The sequence below is a fragment of the Micromys minutus genome (genome assembly GCF_963924665.1).
Source record: "Micromys minutus genome assembly, chromosome: 20".
In the NCBI taxonomy this organism is placed as follows: Eukaryota; Metazoa; Chordata; class Mammalia; order Rodentia; family Muridae; genus Micromys; species Micromys minutus.
This window is the reverse complement of record NC_137955.1, coordinates 52,782,268-52,800,585: the sequence shown is the minus strand read 5'-3', so window position 1 is coordinate 52,800,585 and position 18,318 is coordinate 52,782,268. Positions and strand designations below refer to the sequence as shown.

Below are 18,318 nucleotides of genomic sequence, written 5' to 3'. Positions count from 1 at the left end.
TGGGCCAGGAGTGGGGCCAGACCTGCCAGGTCTGAGAGAGTCATGTTTGAAGCTGAGGATTAGAGCCTGTCCTCTCATGGCTGGGTCAATGAAGGTGTCACTTACAACCTTTGTGAACCACTGGATGGAGAGGATCTATCCTTTTATGCCCCTGGCTTTTAAAATGGTGGAGAATGAAGTATACAGGTTAGGAATCCAGGGCAGATATTTGAATGTGACTGGGTTCTGCATTTTGGACATCCTGGATCCTCTGATGCCCATTCTTGTTTCTTGGGACCACTAACAAACACATTGCAGAGTATGCTAACTTCATCTCCTAATCCAGAGCTTCCTGCCTTTCTGACAGAGAAGCCCATAATTTATTTCTGAGTTGTAATTGCTAAGTCTATTGTTCTCAGATGTCTTTGAAGTACTTTTCCTTTCAGGAATTCAGCATATACATTACACTATGTATATGAAAGTAGTGTTTTCACCAAGGAGAAACAACCTGCCCCTATTACCACCCCCAGTCTAGCTTGGGCATGGATATGGATGGGAAGGCTACCCCAGGGAAACAGATAATCCCAGAGATGCCCACTTCAGAGAAGTCCCCTTTAGTCTTATACAGTCCCACATGCCCATGAGGCAGTTGCTGTCATCCAGCAACATCCCTGTTGATTAGGATCCATGGTTTTTGACCCTAACCCAGAGGGTGATTCAGGTATCTAGGGCTAGGCTTCACTTCTCTGCTGCCTTTTGAGGCCCAGGATTCTATCCCATTCATCCTCTCTGTCCAGCATGCCTCTAACGACACACAGTCTGAGATGGCCACACGGCTCACTCAGTTTCTAACCTGTGCTGGGATAGCTGTAGCCCTTTTCCACCAGTAGGACAGAACCAAAGGGAAGGAGTGGGCTCCCAGGGCTTTCCACACCTGCTGTCTCTGCAGCTACAGTTAGCATGGTCCATCAGGAACTGCTTTCAAGTGCTCTAGCTGCTTCATGGAAGAAATTCAAGGCCAAGTTTACTATTTGTGGGATCTATAAACAGCCATTTATTCCACTCCCCCGGCTAGAACAGTGCTCGCACGCACACAAGTTTCATGCCACAGCTCCTGCGAGTGATCTGGCTCCAGGAAGCTCAGCCAGCTGCCCCAATGCCTGCCCAGCACTGCTGCTCGCGTGACTAGGGCCTGTTGCTGTGCAGTAACCATGGCAGCAACTCCCAGGGGGAATGACTTGCTCCAACTTCCCTTAATGCCAAGGGGGAGAAATGAGAGAAGCTGTTGAGAATTGTTCCCTTTCCCTCTTTTTTTTTTTTTTTTTTTTTTTTTTTTTGTTTTTCTTTTTTCCTCTGCTGTGACCTTGACAAAAATAATCTTTGAAGTACTTGCTGGCAATTTTCCTGCCATGGGACTGGAAGAAATCAAGATAACCAGGGTTCGCCAAAGGAAGTACAACTTCTCAAAGTGCTGGCCTCTTTGTGTGCCGAGGGTGGGAGGAGTGCCAGGACAGAGATGAGGGGCCACCAGGCCACTGATCATTGCCAGTACCTAAGTGGCAGGTGCTTCATGTTGTGAATTTTAGTAATTAAATGTGGATGACTTTTTTTCTTTAAAAAAATGCAGTCTTTAACCTTAGGGCTAAATCCTTTTTACCACTTGGAAAAGTGATCTCATTTTCCATGTACTGTAAGTTTTTTGTTTTGTTTTGCTTTAAAAAAAAACTTGAAGGAATAAAAAGAGAAAGAAAAGGGAAACAATCATGATGCATATTTGAAAGATGGTTCCACATGTGTAAAAGAATTTGGCATGACAATTCTGGACCAGAAAGTCAATCTGATATTGAATCCATATGATCCCACAAACAGCATTTTATAGTCTTAAAAAAATCTGCCTTGTGAGTTAAAATTAAGATTGTTTTTGCTTGTGACTAATCTCATAAAATCTTTTTTAAGAAGACATTTTATATACTCAAGTCTTGAAATTTTCTTTGGTCTTTGAACTATTATTAGTAAGACATCATGAGTACGTGGCAAGCACTGAGCTGGGAAAAGCTTGTTGCAGAATCTGGAAAGCACAATGGAGCTATGTCTTTGCCCAGTGGACTCAGTACTAAAGACATATGCTCTGGCTTAGCCTGCTACACATATGCCTCTCACCTGAGAGGAGGGGGTGCCCAACACCATGATAGCTGCCTAGAATAGACATTAAATCAGAGGTGAAGGCATTCCCCTCTACAGTTTGCCTACTTACTGCTCTGTTGACTTTGTTCTTGAATAATAGCCTAAGTTCTCACCCAGTGACCTCAGCGACAATGCCTTAGTCACTAACCACCTCTCTGTGCACTTCAGTATTACTCCCATGTCTGTCTGGATAGGGGGTGCAGTGGCCTATGGGTTGAGTGATGAGTAATAGCCAGCAATGCACGTTGTAGTGAGTTGGGTCTCCCAATTCTGAACAGAACAGACTATCCCTAAGGCATGGACTGAATGGAAATGAAGAATAGCAGGAACTGAGCACTAGCCTAGGGTGAGCTTACCAAGTCATCCTAACCATCAGCTTTCCACCCTTCCATAGCCTCAGCTCCAGTTTCACCCACCCTAGCTGTGTCCAGATCCTGCTGGACAGTAGGTGGAGTGATACAGGGCCCATCAAACTTGGGCATATTCCTCATCAAGATCAAATGTAAGCAGAACAAAACTGATATTTCCCAGGCAAAGCACTTGAAGTCAGCATACTTTAGATGTGAGTCAAAAGTACTAGATGCCCCTTTGTGAAAAGCATGCCAGTCGTGAAGGCAGCAGACTGATGTTCAAGCCTAACTAAAAGTTTCTAGACCTTCTTTTATCTTACTGGATTGAAGGAAGAGCTAAGTGTCAAACAAACCCTCACTGTTCTCTGTACCTTCCTTTCCCAATTGGAATGCACTGCTCACACCCACATTCTCAGAAGCCCTCTTCACCAAGTCAGGAGCCACCCAAGTGTCTATCAATAAATGAATGGGAAAATAGAGAAATGGGATTGTGTCAATCTAAGATCCTCTGCACAGTGAAGGAAACAGTCAATAAAGTGAAAAGACAGACCACGGAACAAAAGATAGCATCTGAAGAAACATATGTCCAGCAAGGGGTTAATGTTTAAAACAACAACAAAACAAACTAACTGACCAACCAACCACACCAAAAACCATGGTTAAAATATGCAAAGGAAGTGGGATGGTAGTGGTGCTCACCTTAAGTCCCAGCCCTCTGGAGGCAGAGACAGGCAGATCTTTGTAGAGGTCAGATGGTCTACATAGCCAGGGATACACACAGAAATCCTGTCTTGAAAAACCAACTAACCAAAGAAACAAATAAATAAGCAAAGAACATAGACATTTCTCAGAAGATATACAGAAGTTAATAGACATAAGAGTGCTTAGTCACTAATCATCAGGGAGGTACAGATGAAACCCACTTAATGAGATGTCACGTCACCTAAGTGATGAAAATGTATGTTCAGCCATTGCAGAAAAGAGTATGGATGTTCCTCCAAAAACTAAAAATGGAGCTGCCATATGGCTCAACAATCCTCCTAAAGGGTTTGTATCTGAAGGAAATGAAATTATTATGTTGATAAATATTTATACTCTTTGATTGCTGCATCACTATTCACAATAGCCACAAAATGGATACAACCCAGTGCCCATCAACAGATGATCAGACATTAACGTGCAAAATATATATACAATAGAATATTAATTCAGCTGTGAAATGGAAGGCAGTCTTGTCATTTGCAGGAACTTGAGCGAAACTGAAAGACCACTCAGTAAAATAAGCCTGGTAGAAAAAGTAAATCATTGCAGGGCCTCAGTTTTCTGTGGAATCTTGAAAAGGTGGAATTCACAGAAGGGGAGACTTGAATGATGGTTACCATGGAATGAATAATGGCTGCCAGGAAGCAAGGAAGGAATATGACATATGCTGCAAGAGAGATGAACTCTGAGATTGTTATGCAATGTAAACAATCCAGTCACAGATGGATAAATGCTGTGTGGATTCACTTATGTGTCCCAAGAAGGGTCAGAGTATAGACAGAAGCTAGATAGGAGTGCCAAGGCTGGAGGCAGAGAGAGTTAGCATTCAGTAGTAATAGAGCTCAAAGCTTCAGGGGTACAGAGTGCTGAATGCCTTTGTACTGTGCTATTCTCTTGAAAGTGGTTAAAATAGTGGATTTTGATATTTGGTCATGACATTAAAAGATTTTTTGAAAATTAAAAGTATAGCTCTGGAAATATAGCTTAGTGATGGACTACTCACCTAGTACTCGGAGGCTCTGAGTAATTTTACCAGCATCAAACACACACACACACACACACACACACACACACACACACACACACACATGCGCACGCACCCATGCTTGTGCATGCAAACATGCACATGTGCACACACACAATGTTATAAAACAAACAAACCTAGTTTCTGAGGTCGATGTGATAGGTCAGTGGGCAAAAGCACTTGCCACCAAGCCTAATGGCCTGAGTTCAATACCCAATACCCAGGACCATCAGGTGGAAGGAGAGAATTAACTTTTGACATTTGTCCTCAGACTTTCATATAAGCACCATGATGTACATGCAAAATAACTACATACAAATGGAAATATCCAGAATCTTACTATGGGTTGCTGCCCCACATTGGAACCATGAAACAGAATATGAAAGTTTCGAAAAAAAATTACAATAAAAGTGTCTGAATAAAAAGCTTGCTTGGTGGCCAAAAACTAATTCAAAAGCAGACATGTAAGGAATTTAGACTATCTCTGACAGCACCCTCTTCAGCATCTCACAACTCCATAGCAGCCTTTGTTCTGAATACATACTTACACTTTTCAGTGTATGTGCTACTATTTAAGATGATTATATGTTATAAAGTGTAGTGTTTGTATTATACATACAGAATTTTATACTCTTACAGAAATGTGATGTTTATTTACAGTAGACAAAATCTTTTCATATTTTCTGTCATTTCTCAGCATGTTAAGTAGCAAATCACTATTATGGATTGCGTTGTGTCACCGTGTTTGATTTTTTAAAAAATTGCTGCTCAAGTTACTGGTTTGAGTTTCACAAAAAAATCATTAAATGGGGGTTTTAAAAAACATAATAACTTATTTTCATTTTTTATTAATAGTTTATTTTTATTCATTTTACATTTTGTTTAGATTTTCCAAATTTCCTGGAATATAGGCTTTTGAAGTAAGACGCAATGATTCTCTGAATTTACTCAGTGTCTGTTGTTATGTCTCCTTTTTCGTTTCTGGTTTTGTTAATTTCGTACTGTCACTCTGTCATTTAGTTAGGTTAAGGCTTTGTCTATCTTGTTGATTTTCGCAAAGAACCAGCTCTTGCTTTTATAGATTCTTTGTATCATTCTCTTTTTCTAATTGCTTGATTTCAGCCCTAAGTTTGATTATTTCCTGCCATCTACTTAGTGCTACAATTTTTTCTCAACATGGCTTTCATTGTGTCCAATAAGTTTAGGTATGTTGTGCCTTAATTTTCATTGAATTCTATCAAGTCTTTGATTTCTTTCTTTATTGCTTCTTTGATCCAGTGGTCATTGAATACGTAATTTTTCAATTTCCATGTTTGTAGGCTTTCTGTTATTTCTGTTGTTGAAGTCCAGCTTTAATTCATGGTGATATGATAACATGTAGGGTGTTATTTTGATCTTCTTGTTTCTGTTGAAGCTTGCTTTGTAACAGAGTATATGGTCAGTTTTGGAGAAGTTTCCATGAGCTACTGAGAAGAAAGTATATTCTTTTGTGTTTGGGTGAAATGTTCTGTAGATAATCGTTAGAACCATTTGATACATAACATCTGTTGGTTTATTTCTCTGTTTATTTTCTGTTTTGATGAGCTGTCCATTTGTGAGAATGGTATTGAAGTCTCCTACTATTAATATGTAGGGGTTCATGTGTGATTTAAGCTTTAGTAATGTTTCTTTTATGAAATGTGCCCTTGCATATGAGCCACAGATATTCAGAATTGAGACATCATCTTGGTGAGTTTTTTCCTTTATGAATATGAAGTGTCCTTCTCCATCTCTTTTGATTACTTTTGGTTATAAGTCTATCTTATTAGATATTAGAATGGGTACACAAGCTTGTTTCTTGGGTCTGCTTGCTTGGAAAACCTTTCACCAGTCCTTTATTCTAAGTTAGTGTTTATCTTTATTGTTTAAATGTGTTTCTTGTATGATGGACCCTCTTTATGTATCTACTCTGTTAGCCTGTGTCTTTTTATTGGTAAATAGAATCCATTGATGTTGAGAGATATTAATAATCACTGGTTGTTAGTTCCTGTTATTTTGATGTTGGTGATATTAGTCTGTGTGTCTGTGTGTGTGTGAGAGGGGGAGGGAGAGGGAGAGAGAGATTCTCTTCTTTTGGTTTTGCTGGTATGAAACTAATAATTCTTTGTGTTTTCTTTTGTGTAGCTAACCTCCTTGTATTGGAGTTTTCCTTCTATTATCCTCTGTAGGACTGGTCTAGTGGAAAGATATTGTTTAAATTTGGTTTTATCATGGAATATTTTGGTATCTCCATCTATGGTGATTGAAGGTTTTAGTGAGTATAGTAGTCTGGGCTGACATCCGTGGTTTCTTATGGTCTACAAAATATCTCCCTGGTCCTTCTGGCTTTTAAAATCTCTGTTGAGAAGTCAGGTATAATTCTGATAGGTCTGCCTTTATATGTTGCTTGGCCTTTTTTTTTTCCTATTGTAGCTTTTAATATTCTTTCTTTGTTCTGCACACTTAGTGTTTTGATTATTATGTAGCAGGAGGATCTTCTTTTCTGGTCCAATCTATTTGGTGTTCTGTAAGCTTCTTGTATGTTTATAACCATCTCTTTCTTTAGGTTGGGGAAATTTTCTTCTGTGATTTTGTTGGAGATATTTTCTGGGTCTTTAAGCTGGAGATCTTTTCCTTCTGTTCCTATTATTTTTAGATTTGGTCTTTTCATAGTGTCCCAAATTTCCTGAATGTTTTATGTCAGGAATGTTTTTAATTTAATATTTTCTTTGGCTGATATATCATTATCTTCTATGGTATCTTCTATGCCTGAGATTTTTCTCTTTCATCTCTTGTATTCTGTTGGTGATTCTTCTGTCTGTATTTCCTGTTTTCTTTCATAAGTTTCCCATCTCCAGGGTTGCCTCTATTTGTGTTTTTTTATTATTTCTATTTCTATTTTCAGGTCGTGATCAGTTTTTTTTTCATTTCCTTCACTTGTTTGATTGTATTTTTCTGTATTTTTTTATATTTGTTCATTTTCTTTCTAAGGGCGCCTATCTGTTTAATTGTATTTTCATGTATTTCTTTAATGAATTTATTTATTTCTTCTTTAAAGACCTCTACCCCCTTCATAAAATTGAATCTAAGGTCATTTTCTTGTTCTTCAGCTATGTTAGGACATCTTGATATGTTCAGGATTACTAATAATCAGAGAAATATAAGCCAGACCCATGTGAAGATACCTTTTCACAGTGTAACAACAGTTTCAAAGAGATTGAGCACAAAAGCACAGGGCCTTGTAGAAATGGAGCCACTGTCAGTGGAACCAAATACACATTCTCCATAGGGCCCAGAAATCCATTCTTGGTGCTTTTTACACTTAATCATTTTCTGCTTTATTAAACGGACATTTAAAATTATGTAACAAGAAGGGATATGCCACAGCCATAATCTTTTTGCTTTAATATGTCTATTTACTTCCTTTAGAAAAATGAGGTTTTCTTATAATGGCAGAATAGGTCCTGGCATCTTTGTATACTTTTTGATCAGACCTGGAAAGGATAGGCAAACAAACAAACAAACAAATAAATAAATACATAAATAAATAAAAGCAATGTGGAATTCTAACAAAACATGAAGCTTCTGCACAGAAAAATCTTAACAGAGGCAGAAGACACAAAGGGAAGATCTCTGCAGACTAACTACATTTGACAAAGCGTTAATTAATATCTGTTATATATAAAGAACTCACACAATTCAATAGTGGAAAAAGAAATAATCTGATTTAAACATGTGCAAATGATCTAATAAACATTTTTGGAAAGAAGATATAGAAATGGCTAACAGGTTTACAAAAAGTGCTTGGCATCACTGATTGGGGAAATGCAAATCAGACCAGTGTAATGACTTTTCATCTTCTTAATAGTTATGATTTAAAAGATTAAATGTTCCAGGTGTGATAGCTCACACCTTTAATCCTATCACCTGGGAGACGGACACAAATATAGTACAAGGTTTCAGTTTCAGACATCATCATGGTCTGGTCTGAATAGTGAGTTCCACATAGTGAGACTGTCTCAAAAAGTTTAAAGATAACGAGTACCTGCAAGATGCTCTACAGCTAAAGTTCTTTGACACCACACCTGATAACCTGAATATATTTACTTTAGGAATGTAAGATTGCCTTGATATTGGTAAATCAATTAACGTACTGTATTATATATCTTAGGAGAAAAACCTGAGAATCCTTTATAGACAGTTTTTTTTTTTTAAAAAAAATAAAAAAAGTCTCCAGTAAAAATTTAACACTCATTCTTAATTTTAAAAGTGATTTCTTAACATTGCAGAGGCAATTAAAGTGGTGGTAATTTGTGTATTACTCCTAAGGCAGCAAGTTACTTAAAAGGAAAAGAAAATATTCAAGGTGTCTCTAGCAAGAACAAGAAACAAAGCAATGCTGATGCCACCTATATCAGTGTAGAGAGACTATGGCTCGAGTGTGGTCTGCCTCTTGGTTTCATAGATGAAGTTTCAATGACACTCTGAAACTTACCCTGTCTACAGCTTTCTTTGCACTGTGACAATGGAATGTGGTAATCAGTCCACAAGTTGGAGGCATAGCCTGGGCTTTTGAAACCTCAAAGCCTATTCCTAGTGATAACCTCCTAATCTTTTCCCAAACAGTTCAACCAACTAGGGAACTAGCATCCAAATATATAAATGGGGGCCATTCTCATCCAAACTACTACAGTATCTGAACAAGTGGCAAGGTATCTGTCTTAATGTAGGCATTATTGCTGTGAAAAGACACCATGACCAAGGGAATTCTTATAAATGATGGCATTTAATTGGGTTGACTTACAGTTTCAGAGGTTCAGTCCATTATCATCATGGCATTGTGCAGGCAGACCCGGTGCTGAAGGAGTTGAGAGTTCCATATTTTAATCTGATTGGAAGGCAGCCAGGAGGAGACTCTCTTCTGTGGGCAGCCATGAGGAGGCTCTCTTCCTGTACTGGGTGGAGCTTGAACATAGACTCCTCAAATCCTACCCCCATAGTGACATACTTCCCTTAACAAGGCCAACCCTCCTCCAACTACTCCTAGTAGTGCCACTTTCCATGAGCTAAACATATCCAAACCAACACAGTATATATCCAAGGCTCTAAGGAAGGCTCAGCTTCCAAAAGATACCCTTTCCCAGGGGAACTTTAAAACATACTACAGTACTGATAACTTACATAGTGCTAGAAAGTTCATGCTACAGAAAATAAGCATGCTATAAAGCTCAAAGAGAAGAAAGGATAGAAGGTGGATGCCTCAGTCCTTCTTAGAAGGGAGAGCAAAATGCTCATGGGAGGAAATAAAGGGACAAATACAGGAGCAGGGATTGGAGAAAAGATCATCCAGAGATGGCTTCACCTGGGGATCCACCACATATGCAGCCACTAAACCCAAGCACTATTGCTGATGCTAAGTAGTATTTACTGACAGGAACCTGATATGGATGCCTCCTCAGAGACTCTGCCAGAGCCATACTGATACAGAGGAGGATGCTTGCAGCTAACCATCAAACTGAACACGAATACCCCAATGAAGGGGCTAGAGAAAGGACTGAAGGAGCTGAAAGGGTCTGCAACCCCATGGGAAAAACAAAATGATCAACTAACCAAACCTATCATAGCTCCCAGGGACTAAAACACCAACCAATGAGTTCGAATGGAGAGACCCATAGCCCCTGGTGCATATGCAGCAGAGGATAGCATTGTCTGGCATCAATGGGAGGAGAGGCCTTTGGTCCAGCGAAGGCACGAAGGCTCTTTTCCCAGTGTAGGGGAACGCCAAGGTGCTGAGGTGGGAGAGGGTGTTGGGAGAGGGAGCACCTTCATGGAGGCAATGGGAGAGGGAGGAAGGATGGGATTGGGGGAAGGGTATAACATCCGAAATGTAAATGCAGAAAATATCCAATTATAAAAAAAGAAAATAAGCATGCAGCAAGAACTATAATACCATAAAAACAGAACCAAAATAAAGGACTGCATCACTCAATACCAAAAGATACCACATAGGCTCTTTCAGATTGGTTCTGGGGCTTAAACAAAGTCAATTTGTTTAATGGATATTAACAGAAGTGGAAATGAAACTAAGTAGTGATAATTTGCCTGGTATGTCTAAGGACCTGGATTCCATCTCTAGCAACCAAAATTAGACAAACAAAAACTGGATATTGTGGTAGTTGTTTTTTCTTTTTAATCCCTTTGGTTAAGTTATATATTTCAAAATATCAACTGTTTTATTTACAATTTTAATTTTCTAAATGTCACATTTAATACCTACCTATAATCTCTTTAAAAGCTGTAAGATTTGTGAATTCCTGATGTTGGAAACTTGCATTTTCCTTGAAGATTTTTTTCAAGATCTGACTATTGATTTGTTCCTCTTAAAGACTTATTTTTGACTGGACTCGGATTTAGAGTAGAATCTCTCAGTGAGGACAGCCTGGCGATCTGTTCCTGGCACTTTTCTTTGGCTTCCTTCATTCTCTTAGAAAAAGTTTAGCATATTCTACAGTCTCCTCCTTATTTTTCTTAGTGCGTTGTTTCTTCAGAGCGATAAGTCGGCGTTTGTGTTGCAGGACATGTGGAATAACAAGACGCTGAATCTTGGGTGCTTTGATCCTGGGCTTCTTACCTTCTTTTTAAGGGCTTCAACATATTTGCGGACATCATCTTCTTTGGAGAGATTAAAAAGCTTTCAGATTCTACTAGCTCTTTTAGGTCCCAGCCGACAAGGCACCATGGTATCTGTCAGTCCTGGATCTTCTCTCCTTTTTTTTATAATAACCAAGTTGAGAACACTCAGATTGGCATCCACAATGCATCTATGAACGGACTTGCATTTCCTCTCTCCAGTTCTCCTTGGTCTATAACAAGAATGCACCTTACTCAACAGCAAGCACACTCTGCCGTGGAACAAAACACCTTGCTTCATGGGAAAACCTTGTTTGTTGTTCCCACTGCTGATCCGGACCACACAACCCTTCCACTCTTCACCAAGAGTGTCAGCAGCTACTTCTGCTGCTATGCACTTCTCATAGAACGTATGAAGCTTGTGTTCACCATCCACTTCAATGAGTTTCTGACAGCCAGTGGCAGGGAAGGAGATATTGAGCTTCATCTTGACACAGCCGACCGTCTAGGAGGCATCACAAAAAAGAGGCCTTCCTTGAAGATTCTTGTTGGGGATTTTCACTCTACATAAAAATTGTAATTTTGACATTGTGGGTGACCTCTGTTCTTTGACATAAACCATTTTCTTTTTATTTATTTTCATTTATACATTAATTTACTTACTTTACATTCCTACTGTAGCCTCTCCTCCCTACCCTCCTTCCACTCCCTCCCTCTTACTTCACTGCCTCTCATTCCCCCTACATTTCTCCTCAAAGAAGGGAAGGACTCCCCTAGATAGCATATCAAATTGTAGTAGGACTAGGTACATCTCCTATTGAAGCTAGACAAGGTAGCCCAGTTAGGGAGAAAGAATCTAAAAGCAGGCAACAGAGTCATTGATAGTCTTTGCTTCTGCCATTAGGGGTCCCACATGAAGATCAAGCTGCACATCTGTTACATGGACTAGGTCTGTCCTATGTATGCTCTGGTTAGTGGATCAGTCTTTGTGAGCCCCTATGGGTAAAGGTTAATTGTTTCTGTAGGTTTTCTCATGGCCTTGACTTCTTTGGCTCCTTTCATTTTTTTTCTTCCTCCCACTGCCCCACAAGATTTCCAGAGAGCTGACTAATGTTTGGCTCTGGGTCTCTGCCTCAGTTTCCACAAGTTTCTGGGTGAAGCCTCTCAGATGACAGTTATGTTAGGCTCCAGTCTACAAGTGTAGCAGAGCATTAGTAGTGTCCGGAATGGGCTCTCGCTCATAGCATGGGCCTGGAGTTGGGTCAGTCATTGGTTGGCCATTCCCTCAATTTTTGGTAAGATCAAAACTTAATAAGTAGGACCACATGAAACTGAAAAGCTTGTTTAAGACAAAGTACACCATCAACAGGACAAAATGGCAGTCTACAGAATGGAAAAATATCTTTACCAACCCTATATCAGATAGATGGGTGAGTCCAAAATATATAAAGAACTCAAGAAGTCAGATACCAACAAACTAAATAACCCAATTAAAAATGGAGTACAGAGTTAAACAGAGAATTCATAGCAGAAGAATCTCTAACGACCAAGAATCACTTAAAGAAATGTTCAACATCCTCAGTTATCAGAGAAATGCAAATCAGAACAACTCTGAGGTTTTATTTTTATTTTTTTAAGATAAAAAACTCAATTGAGAGTTCATGCAAATGAGAATATGGAGCAAGGGGACCACCCCTCCATTGTTGGTGGGAGTGCAAACTTGTACAACCACTTTGCAAATCAATTTGTCAGTTTCTCAGAAAACTGGGAATAGTTCTACTTCAAGACCCAGGTATACCACTTCTGAGCATATACCCAAAAGATGCTCCCACAAGGACACTTGCTCAACTATGTTCATAGCAGCTTTATTTGTAATATCCAGAAACTGGAAATAACGTAGATGTCTCTCAACTGAAGAATGGATTTTAAAAAATGTGGTGCATCTGCACAGTAGACTAAGCTATTAAAAACTAGGACATCATGGAATTTGAAGGCAAATAGATGGTACTAGAAAATATCATCCTGAGTGAGGTAACACAGACTCAGAAAGACGAGCATATGAACTCACTTATAAGTTAATATTGTGCCACAATCCACAGACTCAAGAAGCTAAGTAGAAAATAGTGCTCAAAGGAGGGTGCTTGAATCCCTTCCCTTGAGAAAGGGAAATAAAATAGACACTGGGGATGAGAGAAGAGAGAGAACTGGGTGAGAGAGGAGGTGGAAAGAGGTACTAGAGGTATTAAGTTTGGGGAGAATGAAGGGAGAGATAACTAGAAGATAAAACTGCAGTTGTGAGGGAAGGGGGACATCTCTAGGAGGAGCTAGAAACCTAGGACAATGTAAACTCTCAGGGATCTATGAGACTCAGGGATCTATGACTCCTAACAATAGGTGATATAGACCCTGAAATGACTACCTCCTGTAAGCCAGAAAGACTTCCAATGTAAAAATGGGAACACCAACCCAGCCACAAAACCTTCAAGCCACAAATTTTCCTTCTTACAAAAGAGGGACATACACCATTTTCACTTACTTTTATTTATTCTTCCTTCTGCCTCCATAAGACACAGTTGGTTTCTCTTCAGTTTTTGAAGTGTTCTTATCCCCTCCTTCTTTTGTAACAAACATTTTAGATTCCTGGGATTCACTGCTAATCTTTCTGCAATTGCATGCTTTGAGGCTCACCACATCCATTAACATTTATGAACACTCATAGAGAAATTGGTGCATGACATGCATAGGCCATTTGCCAAGGAAGAAATCCAGATTATCAATGAATGCATGGGATGTTTTTAATCTTGCTAATAATCAAAGAAATAAAAACTATGAAACCAAAATTTAATTTATCACTTAACAAATTGACTTAAAAAAAAGTGAATACCTACAATATTAAGAATTAAAGGAAATAATTGTTGCAATGAAATGACCCCTAATTATCTGTGTTTCAAAACTACACACTGAAACATTTATGAATAACACTGTCTATGTGAATGAACCCAGCCTTTAGATTCTGCATTGCCCAATTTGGAATAGACAAGGTGAGGTAATATTGATTAAGATATTCTACTTAGTGTGCTTGATGGTCATGAGATCGCCTCCATGATATTTTTTTCATGATGAAGATACAAATAGCAAACTAATTGATCTATGATAGACAGATAACATATGAAAGATAAGTTGAATAGTGATAGGATGGTAGGTAAATAGATGATTGATAGGTGGATCAATGACAGACACACAGAATACTCACTGATAGTGACAGTAAGTGACTCTAAGTATAGTGGACACCTTTGTTAGTGATATTTCTGAGAACTACTATGGCAGAACATAGAAGATTTTCTTTTCAAACAAAAGCAGCCCAACTCAAACACAACATAACCATACGCTGTGAAGAACCCACAATTGTAGATATAACTGCGATTCAGTTATTGTAAACAAAGTAAGATAGGATTGTGCATCCATAAACATATAAGAAAAATTAAAAACTTGAGTACAATAAAAACCATTGAATTGATAAGTGTTAAAATATAGCCTTTTGTGCCTAGCATCTCCCCAAATGTTCCCAAGTTGGACAATTGCTACAGCAAACCAGAATTTAAAGGAATACATTGTTCTTGTCCTAAATAAGTAAGTCAAGATAATGGGGAATGAACCAGATTGGTTTTTTTCCTCTAGCACCAAAATTAGAAGATAATATGGACACAAATTTTTAGAAAAGTTTTTTAAAATTCCAAAATAGTATATGGAAGACTAGACAATAAAGTGCATGGTCTCCATTTTGCTTTCTCTTGTCATAATGCCTCCTTATGTCATCCTGATGCTGCTGTATTTCATGAAATGTACATTCTATATCCCCTAGAGAGAGATCTGAGTCTTCAGACTCACAAACCATGGGCAACTTCCTCTGTTAAAACAGTCTCCTGTTAGTGGGGACTTATTACAAAAAGGAGATAGAAAGTTGAGAACATTTGTAGAGGTCATACAAAACAGGAAGGATGTCATGAAATTTATATAGAACCAACCACCTCTTGTTCTTTGGGTGAGCCAACTCTTGTTCTTTCACTTTGGGTGAACCAACTCGATTTTATTTGTTGTTTTTGACTCTTAGTCTCTCAATGGCTTCGCTCTGGTGGTGAGTGCAGAAGGGATGATCTTTTACGCATCGGCAACAATTGTGGACTATCTGGGCTTCCATCAGGTAAATGAAACAAAAATATTCCTTTGATATAATAAATATATACCAATTTTAAGTATATACTAATTTTAAATGTATATTAAATGTTGGGTTCTATTAAAGCTTTTTATGTAACATGACAAAGCTTTGCCAAGGACAGCATGTCAGCTTCATTGTAGCATTGCGGTGCTAGGTGACACTGTGTGGGCTGAGACTTCTCATATTCAGAGACTTCTCAGTTTCTCATATTTAGAACAACATCTCATTTGATAACTCCATGCCTTAAACTCCATATATTTAGTATGTTCCAGACATAATCTCCTCAAGTTCCATTCACCTGTAATTTGACTACGTGATGTGTGCATTTAGAGACTGACAAAGAACTACCAGCTCTGTTATCTCCCTTTAACTGTTAAAAGTACAAATGAGTTTTTCCTTTGTTATAGAAAATGTTTTCATTGTCTTTACTTTATGCAAAGTATTTCACAAAAATATTACAATGCTCTCAGGAGTATCTTGTATTAAATGCTTTATAAAAGTCAAGAGCCTGTCCTTTCCTGAGGCTGCCTGAGTTTACTATCCAGCTTCTTCAAACCAGCACAGAGATCAAATTTAGACTTGTGAAGCATATTTATTCTGGAAACTGACTATTCTCTCACAGTAACCTGTGGCAGCTGTCCCCAAGTGAACAACATTCTGAGTAGGAACAACTATCCATCGTCAGTTAGTAGATGCATATCTGCCTTTCCCAAGAAGACAAAATGACAGTTGCCAGACACATAGATTGTAAAAAATAGGCTTGCCTTTGTGTTGTACTGTATGGCTGGTTTCTTGAAGCTAAAATAAAGACTGCTTTTTCTCTTGGTGGCTGCAGTTTCCAGTTTTTATGTCATCTTCATGATTTCTTATATTTCTTCCCAATACTTCTCTTGGTTTTCCTTTGTGGCACATGCTAGGAAACCCTAAAGGACAAGGGGCCATCACACTTGTGGCATTAGTTAATTAAACAGGAATTTGTTTCTTCAATCTAAAAATATTTCATACTTTCTTCTAATTGTAGAAATATATGGCTTTGCTCTGCCCCTCCTTCTGGCTTTGCTGCATTTTCTACTGCTTTGTCTGACCTTTGCTCTGGTTTACTGCAGGCTCAAATCTCACATTAACCTGGGTACTCCCCTCTTCACTAACTAAAGCATACAGAGAACAGCGGATAGTGGACACTGGTGGCTCTACAAAGCTCAGGGCTAACACACACACACACACACACACACAAGTGAAAAGAATGTGTATGCTACAGCACCTGCTTGCACCCTTGCTCTGAGAGTCATTGATATCTGCTGTGCCCAGATTAGCAGTTTCTCTAATTAAAACCACACATGGAAAAAGCATTGTCTGCAAACCTCTCACATTCTAAATATGAAAGTACTCAATGACTAACAGAACATCCACAGAGAAACTACTTCTACTACTACCACTACTACTGCTACTACTACTACTACTACTACTACTACTACTACTACCACTACTACCAATTTAATTAAATTAAGACTGGTTAAAATATACTGTGAGATAAGCCTTACCCATAAGAAAGACTCATTACAATCATAAAGATGTCAGCCTTCTCTACAACAAACTACAAGTTAATGTGATTACAGTGGAAGCAGAGACACCTCTAGTGAACCTTGGCACTCTGGTTTTAGAGTCTCCATTGACATGAAGGTGTAAATATAGTAACATTCTTAGGAGAGAAGGGGATTACCACATAGCAAGAAACAGGTTTCTCAGAGACTAGCTATAGAAGGCCAAGTGGGAAGTGCAATCAGGCAAACCCACAAACAGTGCTGCTCCAAGACCAGTGTCTAGAACTGTGAAAACATCCACTCCTGCAGCCAACCAAGCCAGAAAAAGCCATCATATCTCCTGAAGCCTAACATACCTAAAGTAAACATCAGGGGATGGAATGGGGATGACAGATATCTGTAGAAATGGCAGAGCAAAGATAGGAGGAAAGAGGCTACATTTTAAAATGCCACTAGATAAAGATGATGCTGCCACACTAAGTGGGCCAAAAGATAGATTCCAAAGAATCCAGTATTCCTTTGGTATTCGATTCAACCTCTTTGGTAGCATGAATTATAAATTAGGGGCGACTAAAGAGGCTCTGTCATCAACTCAACAATGTTTTACTCAGGTTGCAGGGATAGTGATGGCTAAATCCGTAATCTTAGCACCAGAGGGGCTGAAGGTAAAAAGAGTTAGAGACCAGCCTGGGCTGCATACGGAGACTCTCTCTCTCTCTCTCTCTCTCTCTCTCTCTCTCTCTCTCTCTCTCTCTCTCTCTCTCTCTCTCTCGGCAAGCAAATAAGCTGCTGTGCTCACCTGTGCCACAAATAGATTCATATGCCTCAGCCCCACAATTGCCTCCAGCACCCTGACCCTGGACATCACTAACCAGACTGCAGTAATTTCTGACCTACTCTCTACCTTCTCTCTGGGCTGTATCTAAACATTCCTTTGTAAAATGTCCCCTCTAGATTGATCGTACCTGCCACTGTAATCAGTGCACATTTATAGCCACACCCTTCTGCCACCTCCCAGGGAGAATCTTATTGACTATCTAGGGTGCCACAGAGCTTATCCACAGTTACAGACAATGATAAGGATTTGGGGAAAACATGTAGGATTTCATAAACTCTGGGTGAATTTGCTAGTTACATTGTTAAAACATAACATTTTTGTTTGATTACTAAGGGATGTTTCCCTATCTGAGAAAAGTCTATTTCAGTTATTATAATCATTCATCTAAATTCATCCTTTCTAAAATGGATGAAACGTAGAAATATACCTATGATGAGAACCCAGTCCTATAAAGATGCTGTCAGCCTTGACGACTTTAGTAGGCTGGGATCCCAGTGCAAAGAATAAGCCAGATTCTTCCTTATGAGAATAGTAAGGGTGACAGAAGACCTCTCCAAGTTCATGGGCTATCTGTCCCTGGCATTGTCAAAACCTTAATGTCAGCCTTTGCAGGCCAAAGATTCCACTCTGTCCCCCAGATAGCTATAAGAGGGCTCCAGTGCCTGAAAAATTTGGCTTCCTTTCATCTGATTTTCTTTAAGGAGCTTAGAGGAAAGAGGACCAGAGTGAGACTCATGAACTGGTGGGTCCTAGATACATAATGGCCCTGGGTAGAT

The 18,318-nt window shown here is 39.1% G+C and overlaps 1 protein-coding gene and 1 pseudogene across 2 annotated transcripts in view; one reads left to right on the top strand and one right to left on the bottom strand.

Annotated features, from left to right (window-relative positions):
* Positions 1 to 18,318, top strand: part of AHRR (aryl hydrocarbon receptor repressor) — a gene marked incomplete at both ends in the record, with an annotated part of 70,091 nt that overhangs the window by 37,890 nt on the left and 13,883 nt on the right. Inside the window, one exon of the mRNA XM_080933555.1 lies at positions 15,059 to 15,148. Coding sequence (XP_080789681.1) covers positions 15,059 to 15,148 — 90 coding nt within the window. The remainder of the gene's footprint in view (positions 1 to 15,058; positions 15,149 to 18,318) is intronic.
* On the bottom strand, positions 10,706 to 11,434 carry LOC308433538 (small ribosomal subunit protein eS6-like; annotated as a pseudogene). Its single transcript has one exon. The product of its transcript is annotated as a small ribosomal subunit protein eS6-like (transcript).